The following is a 12,409-nucleotide window of genomic DNA, read 5'->3' on the forward strand; positions in this document are numbered from 1 at the left end:
TGATTGATTATATTACTATAGTATTAGTTTTTTTTTTTGTAATAGATAATGATGATGATAAAATTAAATCTTTGATGAGTAATTGTGAGTTTTATACATTTTTATTACAAAAAAGTATTCGCTCTTAATAGTAAAAGGCAATGTAATGTTAGTAAGAAATATGTTTACGTTATATACAAGTCGCCAACGCAATGTTTCAAACGCTAATTTATGTGAGTAAACTCCGTTAACACAAACACTTTGTTATTATTCTACACGTGTATAATAATTAGTTTCAATCATTACAATTATTTATAGCATTATCGCACCCTGCACACTTACAAGATAAACCATTTTATCAATTCTTTTTAAATAATTTAAAGATGTGGTACATATTGTTTCATTTTATAAAAATTAGAGATTCATTTTAGATCAGAATCAAATCTTATAACAATGCTGTATTTTTCATTAGTTATCATTAGTGCTGACTAGTTAACTATAAGTCATTTTACTATATTTAATATTAATTATTCATGAATTTACAGTACATGTAATATAACATACTACAAACATATAACGGAGAAATAGGTAGAAGTATTGTACAAATAAAAAAGAACAAAAGCTTTGTTGTTTTTGAGATTGTACAAACTATTTCATATATATTAATAAAACTATTGTATATACATTAATGTTAGATTAAATTTTTTAACAAATTACAGTTGAACATAAGAACAAATTGGTGCATAATCTGTTATTCCATATATATCTTATTTAGTATATATTTTATAAACTATGCATTATTAAATAAATTTATTAATTTTTTAATTAAATTTTATGTGAATAAACTTATTTTCATTATCCTGTTAATTTAAAAATCATATTTAATACATTACATCATAGTAAAGAATTTACTTATATTTTTTAAACATGCATTTTGCATGACGTCTACGTTAATAAGAGAATATGATTTGTTTCAATAATATTTTCTTGTTACTTTTAATTATTTAATATGTCTATAATTTTGAATTTTAATAAATTTCAATCATTTCTTATTATTTTAATAGTATTTAATTTCTTTCAAATATATATATTCATCTATTCAAATTAAAGATTTTACAATTCCTGATAATTAATTTTCATAAATATATTGAAATATCGTTATTGTGGATTTATTATTAAAAAAAAAAAAAAAAAAAAAAAAAAACTAAAAAACAAATAAGTAAATTAAATCATAACAGAAGTTTTACATATATTGTAAATTCCTAATAATTAGTACATATTTTTACTACTTATAATTTCATTATACCTGTATTGACGAATTTTTTAATTGTATTCTATACGAACTAATTAATGTTAAGCGAACAAAGAAGATAATTAATTTTATAAAAAATACTATGTAACAAATGTTTTCAAAATATAATATCGCTTCGAGTATAAAACATTTTAAGGAAATTGAGAAAATAGTGAATCAATAATCGTTGTTTCATAAAATATAAATCTTATTATTTTGAGCCAATCATATCGTATTTTAAATAGAAAATACAACAAATTCATACAATCTGATTAAATGGAATATAAAAATTCTCAGACGTAATAGGACTCTAACTGCACAGTATTTTTAATTTTTTTCTAATTTTTTTTGTTTTTTTTTTTCTTTTTATAATAGTATAATTTCAAAGACTTTAAATTCTTAATTCATTATAGTATCTTATACAGTGTTTAAACATATTTTCACTGACTTAAGGTACAATAAAATCGCAATAATTAGTTATCACTACCGTTATTCAAGAACAAAAAATAATTCCTAATAATAAATGTAAATTTTGTAAATATGTTAAATATTTATTATTTAAAAAATGATCGAGGAACAAATAATTTCATAGAAAAATAACGGATATTATGTTACAAACAGTAATTAACAAACAAGAATGAAAGACACGATTTATAAAATACAAGATCAGAAAATACAATAGTTTCTTTGCAAGTTTTAAAGGCTTTTTTTTATATATTAAATTTGTATTATATTAAAATATACAAAAATTTTATGTATGTTGGGAAAATGAATATGCCTAATGGAATAAATATGTCAAATAAAAATATTTTATTTCAAAATTCAGGTTAGACAGTGTTAGAGAGTATAAATAAAAGTAATATAAAGGAAAAACAAAGCATAAATAAAAAAAAAAGATATGTATGTATATATATTGACATTTTAAATGGCATATACTTTCACTATATTCTAAAATATTATAAGTATATTTATCAAAGTTTATTTCTTGTATTTAATATTAAAAAATTAATATAGATTTTCTCCTAATTTATATACAAAATAAAATCTAAATGTTCATACAAACAAATTTATGCATTATATATTATGGTAATTTGTTGCTCGATTAATAATACATATCATTTACAGAAATTTTTAAAGTAATAAATCGACAAAGTATCGTAATAATTGAATGTTTTTTTATGATTTTTATAATTAAACAACGGTAATGACGATCTTATTATAAGCACTACTCTCTTATCACACTACTGACTTTATAAAGTTTATAGCGAAAAGTCTTATTTAAATATTTCGTATTTCTATGAGATATAATATATACGATATATACTAAATTTCAAATGTTTGATGGTATTTTAAAAAATTCTTGCTTTTCTTTGCCTATTTTTCATTATGAAGAAATGTTGAATTTATTATTAAGAATTTATTGGTAAGGTGTGCGCGCATTTCAAATACAATTCAAGCATTCATTAAAATTCTTGGTTGAAATATTTTTGTAAGATATGCACGTAAATTGTCCAGGCCGATATTATGTTATAGATGTAGCAACATACACATCGTCTATTGCAATTTATATAAATTTTTTCAACAAGAATAAATAAAATGAGGTTTTTTAAAAAATATATATAATTGTCACAATTGTCGTGATTATAAAGAAAATTTTCTATTTAATCTTTTGTTGATATTTATGATATACATTACAAATTGAACAATAACAAATTATTTTACTCGTACATAAATCTCGTAAGAAAGTATAATTTATATGATTTAATAATTAACATAAGATATGTGAAATACAATGTATTTGTACTTTATTTGAGGTTACTTGGTAAATATATTTACAGTTATTTTTTCATAATTCCAAATTTTCTCACACAAATATTTCCACCAAGAATACAAGGGAAAAAAATTAATACTACACATTGCATTTTATATATAAATGAAAATAAAATAAAACATTTCTCTGATGTTTTTGTTGGGGTCGTTCATGATCACACTAGTCACTTGAATTCATATGCAACAGCCTCACAGCAACGGGAAACATTTGGATTAAAAATATTTTATACGGTAAGACATGAACTGTACTAAGTATAATATAATTATTTAAAAAAATAAAAAATAAAAAAAATCTCAGAATTAAAATATTTATAAAATGATTGCATGGATTATTAAAACTTTTTATCAGTAAAAAATAATTATTCATAATTAATGTTTTATATTACAATTATAATAACTTGTAAATATTAACGGAAACTTATAAATAAAAAATTATTAAAAATAATTATTCATTGTATCAATATTGCATAATAAAAATTTTGTATTAGTTTGGAAAGTAATGATACATACATATGCAAACGAATATAAAAAAAAAAAAAAAAAAAAAAAATTAAAAAAAAAAAAACATTGTTACAGTTTAAATATAAAACACGTATAAGTACATCGTAATCATCCAATATCTATCTTTTATCGCTCCGAGTTTAGGAGATGTCGTAGATTCAAGTCTACTCAATCGATTTTACAATATGTTTATGGAACGTGTTTCCGATTACGATGTAATGTATAAGATATCACAAATTTCTCTTTTTCTTAACATTTAGATCAAAGAATAAAAAGAATTTTTTAAATAAAGTCACGCCTATCTTTACATATACAGGCTGATTTTCATGTAAATTAAAGCATAAATGAAATTTGTTATTTATGCAAAAACTAAACAAATTCAGCTTACAAATTTAAGTTAATTTTAGCTCGCATACTCTCCTACCGACAATAGTGAATGCGCACGATTAATCGCTCGATAATTCGCAATTTCTTATACAGACACATAAAAACGCCACTCTAAGCTTAAAATATGTGGACCATTAGTAGTAAAGTAACTACTTGACATCACCAAACAAATCTCTAATTATTCATTTAGTTAGCATAACGTAGCTAATGCTTAATCACAGTCGCCGGATTCTTGATTGTATCGGTTGACTTCCTGGGTTCGTCCTCTCGCCGGCTCATTGTCCTCCTGGGGCTCGGCGAAGGGCTCGGCGACGAACTCGGCGAACGCGACGAGGAACTACTGCTGCTGCTGCTGCTGCTGCTGCTGCTGCTGCTGCCGTTGCTGGTATTCGTAGACCGGTATCTCATCACACGTTCCCGGCGCTTTTGCTCGATTAGATTATGGTGGGTATGGAGTGGCCCCCGGATAATCCTCAGCATCCTCTCGAGTTCGTACGCCTCGTCCTTCAACCTGTTGTAGCGATCGAGATCGAAACCGAGCTTACGCGCTTTCTTGTGCAGGCCGATCAGATGTTCACGGCTGAAAACTTCCGGCAGCATGTATTCCTGTGGAGCGGAATATTCAGTTTAATATTGCGTGTGGGCGTTAAAGCATTAAGATAAATAATGGTGCGTCGAGAGCTGATTTATGGGCTTTTAAGAGCTTTAATACTAAAGTAGACGAATCGCTTAAAGGAAAGTGCAAAGCAAGATAATGGAGTTCTATAGCCGGTCAACTATTTCATTACAATCAAGCGATTGTAATAGTTTGTGACATAATAAATTCTCTTGATTAAAGCAATCAGAATTTTTTATTCTTGAATTTTGTATTCTTGCTGGGAAATGATAAAAGATAAAAGAAGTAAATTTTTCAACAAACGAAATTCAAGTTAATGTATTCTTCTATGATTCAATAATCATCTGATATTTAATCACTGAAATAACTTATTTACATTTATTATAAAAATATACTTGCAAATAAGAATATTTTTTACAAATGCCTTTTGATGAACTACTATGTAAAGTATATTAAAATATAATTTCTGTACGTTATATATATATATATAAGTTTTTATTTTATATTATTAGTTTTTTTTTATATATAAGCAGTATTTAGAATTTATTCACCAAATAATTAGATATAATTTGGAATTAGATTTAAAGAAAAAAAAAATACCTATCAGTAACTAAAAATTCTTTTATCATAAATTATCATGTAGAATTCATGTAATAATGGACATTACTTTGTAAAAAAGATTAATTTAATTATATAATTTGAAATTTTTAAAAATAATAGTATAATATTCTACACAATGGCAAAAGTAGTATACGCATTAAGTATAACAGAAAAAATCAAAAGAGAAACTTTGTTGTCATTGTGTAATGTTAATGCTGTCATATTCGATCTTTTGTAATCATACTCGAACAATCATACTCGAACTTTTGCAAATATTGACAATGAGATTTCATAGTGTAACTTAATTTTAAGAACAATATATCTCTGGTGTTGGGTATGGAACAAATTATGTAATTTATATTACTATTGAAAATTAAATTAATATTAGTACTCGCACAAGTAATAAACGTAATAAAGTAATAAAAATATCAAACTTTAGTTTAATCGAATAAAATTTGTAATTAATCGAATCGTTCGAGTTAATGTGATCTACTCAAAATTTTGGTTAAGACAGTGAGCTTGAATAGACAATGATTGACCGAAGATAAACATTAATTTTTCTTAAAACTTTTTTTTTCCTAAGATTTTATTTACTAGTATATTGCGAGAATTTTATTTTAATAGGCTTATATAATGAGAAATATAATTTGTTGTGATAAATATTTCCGTATAAGTAGTCTGCGATTTACCGCATTTTTCATCAACTCACTTTATGTTCTCATACACCTTTGATATATAATAGAATTGTGTTAATGTATCACATCGTTAAATCATAATCACCAGTTAAATGCCAATAAAGTATAATAAATATAATCTTTCAAATAAATAATGCATTTTTAATGGAAACGTATGGATTTATATCAAATATTGACTGATCGTAAAATACTGGATGCTTATTTTTAAATTTCTGATTCATGTTTACATATGTTTTAGTTGATTATATGAATGAATAATATGAATTATAACTATACGAGTGAAATTCCATTACATATAGAAATACTCAAAGCAAACATGAATTTAACATTAATTTTTATATGTTAAATTTTATAATATATTTAATGATTTATGAAATGATATAACAATAAATTAAAAGCTAAACAAATATATAAATAATAATCTTAGTTGTAAAGATAAATTTTATTCGTCTATTTTGAAATTTGAATTTTTCAAAATGTACTTACTTGTTACAAAATTACACAATACAATTAAATAAAAAGATTTTTGACTTATAATTTGTTGTAATAGTGAAATTTATATATATTAAACACCTGAAATATTTATCGTAAATAATCAAAAAATTATTAAAAATATACTAGATGAATATCATACATAATTTTAAAGATGTTTGTAATTTTCTATTAGATGCAAGAATATACATACGTAATGTAAAATTTGAATTATCTTCATACTAATAGATAATGGATGAGAAGTGTTCGTTTTCATTTGGCTTCATTGCAATAGTGTAAATAATATATTCCTAATGAATTTTTTTTTTTTTGTTTTTTTGCAAAATATAAACAAGATTTTCTCGAATAATTTTTCACGCTAGTTAACAGTTAATTTTATAATATCCATTAGAATAGATTGATTACATATATACTTAAATATTTAATTTTTAAATAAAAAATTTTAATTGTAAAATATAGGAATAATATTTTATAAATACAATTTCATTGAAGTAGCCTTAACAACGAGAAATTACATTGTAAATGCTTTACTTACGCATGAAGAAATTTAGGACATGTTAAATTCCTTATTTCTTCTTAAAATGATGAAGTTTAATCGTGTTAATTAAATATAATTATCTTTCGTTAAAAAAAAAAAAAAAAAAAAAAAAAAAAATATATATATATATATATATAAACATATATTTGTGGCCTTTTTAATCTAACGAAAATGTAAACTTATGTAGATATAAAAATTTGAGTAATCTAATAGAATTTAAAAAAATGTTTTAATTTTTATAATATTAGTGAATATTCAACTAGCTAATAAATTTCAAGGACGTCGATTTTCAATATAAAAAAAATTTATAATCTACATTTTCTACGTATACGAAGTATATTTCTATAAAAATTAGTAAAAAATTGGCAGTTACGTATGATTTTGCTCTATGAATTTCGAGATTCGTTTAGGTTTGTCATAAAAAGTATATTAACTAAAATATTTAATATGCAATATTAATTATGAATGTATGAATACATTGCAATGTTAAAACAACGACTAAAAGCAAATGTACTATTACAAAAACTTTGCTTTGCGACGCTAATATTATAGGATTAACGATATTCTAGTGTTGTTAAATCAATGTTTTGCTATTTATTCGTTTATTACTTATTATGTTAGCAGTCAGTTACTTATAATTGTTATTTTTTCACCGTACACATATGTTTTCCCTTCTCACCTGCTTTGTCATAAGGAAGTATATGTAGCACCCCATAGCCGTTGCGTATGTTACGAAGTATGTGACGGGTTCCATAATATCCCAAGAGTATTCCCACCATGTGAGCCTTGCTAAGCATCCAAATTGCATCGACATCAATACTAGAACACCCCAAGAAGCCCACTGAGATCTGCGAGCGGCTGCGTTTTCAATATCCGTTCGCATCTGGAACGAAAGGTAGGCTATGTGAAATTGGAAAATGGATTAACAATGGAGTGGTGATAATAAATTTCTTTCATCCGTATGAATCGAATAGCAGAAACTTACTGAATTTATGAAAAGCATTACGATAAAATTCTTACCTTTGTTTTATATAAAATATAACAAAACAATAAATAATAGAGAGAAAAAATGGTTATTTTGTTTGTTTGGAACAAGAAGGATTAGACGATAAGAAAAATATTTATTTGCTTATAATATAGTTCGTAAAAATAAATGTATTGACGCGATCGATAAATATCGGCAAATAATCATTATCATTTTATATTCAATTGGAAAATACGTTATTAAATTAAAGTGTCAAAAGAATTATAATTCTCCCTTATGATTGATTTTTTTAAATTAATCGAATTTACGTTTTATTAAAAAAAAATTAATTATGTATATTATGAATATAGATCTTAACGTTCGAATTTGTATAGTATTTTAAAATTTAAATTGTCCTATTTAAGCCAAGGCAAAGTACATCCGAACGCTTAAACTATTTTCACAAATAAAATTGTGCATAAAAATTAAAATCATCATATATAATATATATATATATATATATATATATATATATAATATAAAAAAATATATAAACCTGCTCCAGTGGTTCCAATTCCATTTTAATTTCCTCCAGTTGTATTAATATTTGTTGCTCTAATTCGGCATGATATTCTCGTGCATTAAATGTCTCATAAAGTGTACTGACTAAAGTTTGTAAATCTTGCAGTTGTCGTAAATTTTCCTAAAACGTTAAAACGGCAGTCATTTTACACTGAAAATGTCAAGATTTTCATTGAATTTAAAAAATTGAGTTTATATTGTAAATCTACTTCTAATTTATATGCAAATTGCCGCTGTATAAATTACTTATAAATATTTCGAAAAAATGTAGAGTAAAAATAAACTAATAATACAATTGGAAAATATACAGTATGAAATATACTTAGAATATGTTAAAAACTTATTAAATTTAAATAATTTGTATTTATATCTTTTGTATTTTCTAATCAATAAATATTATAATAATTATTATTAATCATACGTAAAGTTGTATAAAATTAATAAATATTAATTTTTGACAACTATTAATGAAAATTATATTCTTATATATACTTAATTATATTGAACCATACCTTTGGAGGATATTCTATGTGTGGGGGAGGTGATACGAGATAAACTTTTTCATTGATTATTAATTTAAAATCATCCAATAACATCGTTTCTATTCTATTAGTTGTTCCCAATTTAGAACCATCTATAAAAATTAATAAACATTTTTTAACGAATGTTGCATTATTTTATTTTAAATATTCTTTGTTATGAAGATCCATTGGTGTCTGTGAAATTTCTATTATTATTACTAAATATAGAATTCATTGATTTAATTATTATTATTGTTATTAAAATATCCATATTAGTTATTATCGAAGATCAAAAATATATTTTTGCTTTTGTAATATTACATTTGGAAATTAAAATTAACGTGCGAATCATATTTATTAAATTAAAAAAAAAATAAATAAAAGCTGAAATAAACTAACTGTAACGCGAGTTTCATTAAAATATTACACAATATTCAATCATTATTGGATCAAATTTGAACAAGTATTACTAATTTTCAGGTTAATGTAGGAAAAGTGTGGCAGTATATCGTAGGAAGAATCTAAAGAGATCGAGAACTGCCGAGTAATCGTGTATAACAATTTCTTTTGATTGTTTTTCTAGATTCAAAGCAAAGGTAAAATATTTGTGATAGTTTTTTTATTACCTTCCTGAAGAAATAAACGAAAACCGATAAGATTTTACGATTATCCAGAGAGCAAATGTCTGTACAGTAAGCCGACTAAATAAAACCAGATTACCTAACTAAAGGAAAGTAGCTTAAGGTTAAGATAAGTCTATCTTTAATAAATACTTTCTGTAAATAAGTGATCAGAATGGAAATTCATTCTCTATTTCATCTATGGATTTATTTTTTATTATGAAGGATCTTCGTTATTAGGTCTGATAAATTAATCAATATTATGTTTTATTTGATACATGCATAATTATAAATTCCGAATGCGAAGAAATTTAATCACAGGCTACTAGTTTATTACAGTTTATTTTCTCTTTACATCTATTAGATATCTTTAAATACATAGAAATTACGACTATTATTAATTATGATTCTAATTAATTCGCAGTTTAATTTAATTTATAAGATTTTAAGATATCTGATCACTAATTAACAAATAATATTCGACTACGTTGCAGAAAATTTCGGAAAATGGATATAAATGTCTAATACAATAAAATATAAAACAATGTAGTGAGCTATATTATTATGCTATAAAAAAAAAAAAAAAAAGCATATAGAATCTTTTTTTTATAAACAATATTCATTGTCGAAGGCTGTAGGATCATAAATATTTTGTCAATATTTTGTCAACGGCCAATTGAGTCCAATATGAGTACGTATTTGTTCAATCATTATTATTTTTACTTAAATCCAATAATATACGATAAATGAAACATAATAATAATAATAATAATAATAATAATAATAATAATAATAATAATAATAATACATTGAAAAATGTAATAATGCAGACTAGATTGTGGTATAAAATGTTAAAATTCGTTACCTATAGTAGTGACGCTTGCTTTAACAACCGTTGGATCTTCCTTCTGTAGCATAATTAGAAAATCACCCACGGTCTGTGTGATTGGTTTTAACGTAAATATGCATTTTTCTTTTCTCGATGGTAATGGAACTGTGATCCTTGGAAGCCCTCTATGATATTCCACTACCACATCTAAAATACAAAATTTTGATAAAAATATAATTTAAATAGTTATGTACGATAAAATATGAAAAATACATATTTAAGCAAAGAAATATATTGTATTTAATAAAATATGTAGATTGAAAGTATTAGATTATATGTATTATATTATAAATTGTATGTCTGTGCATAAGTCTGTGAACAAATAACTTATTATAGGTGAGGGGAGGCGAGGCGAGTCTGTCTTCTAATTTCTTAATCTTAGAATTCGTTTATAAAAGAAAAAAAAAAAAAAAGGAAATTTGCTGACTAATAATACAGATGTCCAGTATTAACATTTTAAATCCGAAAATCATTGAACAAAACATAATAAAAATATATTTATTAAGAATTTATAATTCTAAAATTTGATTTATTTAAGAAATTTTTGATCAGTGATAAAATAAATTATTAGTATAAATATTACATTATTTATGTTAGTCAACCATACAATCCTAAATAATTCTGTTCTATTCCTATTTCGATAGTATGTATTACTTAGACATTATCTAAAATAATATTAAATATATTATGATTATTATGATAATTGATATTACATAATAATACGAAGTAAAAACAATATAGAATATGGAATATGCAACAGCAATGCTTTACTAAATATGTTATATTGCATATAAAGACATAATAATTTGATTTGATAAAGTTTAGGGCAATGATATTTGTTATTTAGAGGCTTTAGTAGAAATTATTATAATAAATGAGGAATTATTATTATAGGGCTATTATATTAAAATAGTTATTTTTTTTTTAATAATTACGCTTTTTTAACATAAATGGCTAAAACATTATTGCCTTGTAAATAAAATCTCTTGCATATTATAAGTAACACAAGTACGAAATTAATCTATCTGTAATTGTCAATCGAGTTATATGTTACATAGGTAATGATGAGATAGCAATTTTATTTCATTTGAGTGTTCTGTGTAAAATTGACAATAAATTTGTGACTAAAATATTGCAAAGTCAAAGAATATTACTTATAAATATTTCAATAATCCTGTTAAGTGAATTCGTGTATAAATTTGTTCTAGATTATCAAAATATAAATATTAATGTTCACTCCTTAGCAATATATATTAAGGCATTAGAATACGAATACAAATTTTTTAATTTTATAGACCTGAAAAAATAGAATATTACAAAGAAAAAAAATTTTTTAGGTATAATTTTTAAAATAAAGTTACATTTATTTAAGGACAAATAAGTCATAGTTAACCAAGATTTGTAAGATTAAATGATAATTTAATTGTAATAAGAAAAAAATCCATTGTATAAAAATTGTACATAAATGGGGAGACAAATGTACAAGGTTCATACGTACTTCTACATTATCTTTCCATGCATAAACAGTACGAATGAAACAATAAAATACGAATTCCCAGAACAGCAATTACTTTAAAAACTCTTTATAAATGAAATAAAATTGTGCTATTTAGGAAGTAAAAATAAGTATATTATGAAGTCGTAAATAAAATTAGAAATTAATTTTATTAAAAGCAATGTCCCTTCTTCGAATGTTATGCCATTGATTACAAATTGCAAAAAATTCAGCATAACACGATGAAATTGAATAAAAAAAAAATCAGTTGTTAACTGAATTTATTTATGTCTAATTGTAAAAATAATGGACCATTCAAAAACTTTTATGACACGAATGGGTAGAAAATGTAAAATCAAAATACGTTATTATAATAGAGATAATATAATATAGATAAAACTTTAGTCGA

General features: G+C 23.6%; 1 protein-coding gene across 1 annotated transcript in view; it reads right to left on the reverse strand.

The window, feature by feature from the left end:
• Positions 1–3,769: 3,769 nt before the first annotated feature.
• The window catches only part of MCU (mitochondrial calcium uniporter), a 123,334-nt gene continuing 114,694 nt past the window's right edge, over positions 3,770–12,409 (reverse strand). Inside the window, exons 3-7 of the mRNA XM_011502065.1 lie at positions 10,482–10,652; positions 8,988–9,109; positions 8,450–8,596; positions 7,609–7,812; positions 3,770–4,594 (exon numbers count right to left, since the gene is read on the reverse strand). Coding sequence (XP_011500367.1) covers positions 4,193–4,594; positions 7,609–7,812; positions 8,450–8,596; positions 8,988–9,109; positions 10,482–10,652 — 1,046 coding nt within the window. The 3' untranslated portion in view covers positions 3,770–4,192. The remainder of the gene's footprint in view (positions 4,595–7,608; positions 7,813–8,449; positions 8,597–8,987; positions 9,110–10,481; positions 10,653–12,409) is intronic.

The sequence above is a fragment of the Ceratosolen solmsi genome, unplaced genomic scaffold (genome assembly GCF_000503995.2).
Source record: "Ceratosolen solmsi marchali unplaced genomic scaffold, CerSol_1.0 scaffold43, whole genome shotgun sequence".
NCBI classification, from domain to species: Eukaryota; Metazoa; Arthropoda; class Insecta; order Hymenoptera; family Agaonidae; genus Ceratosolen; species Ceratosolen solmsi.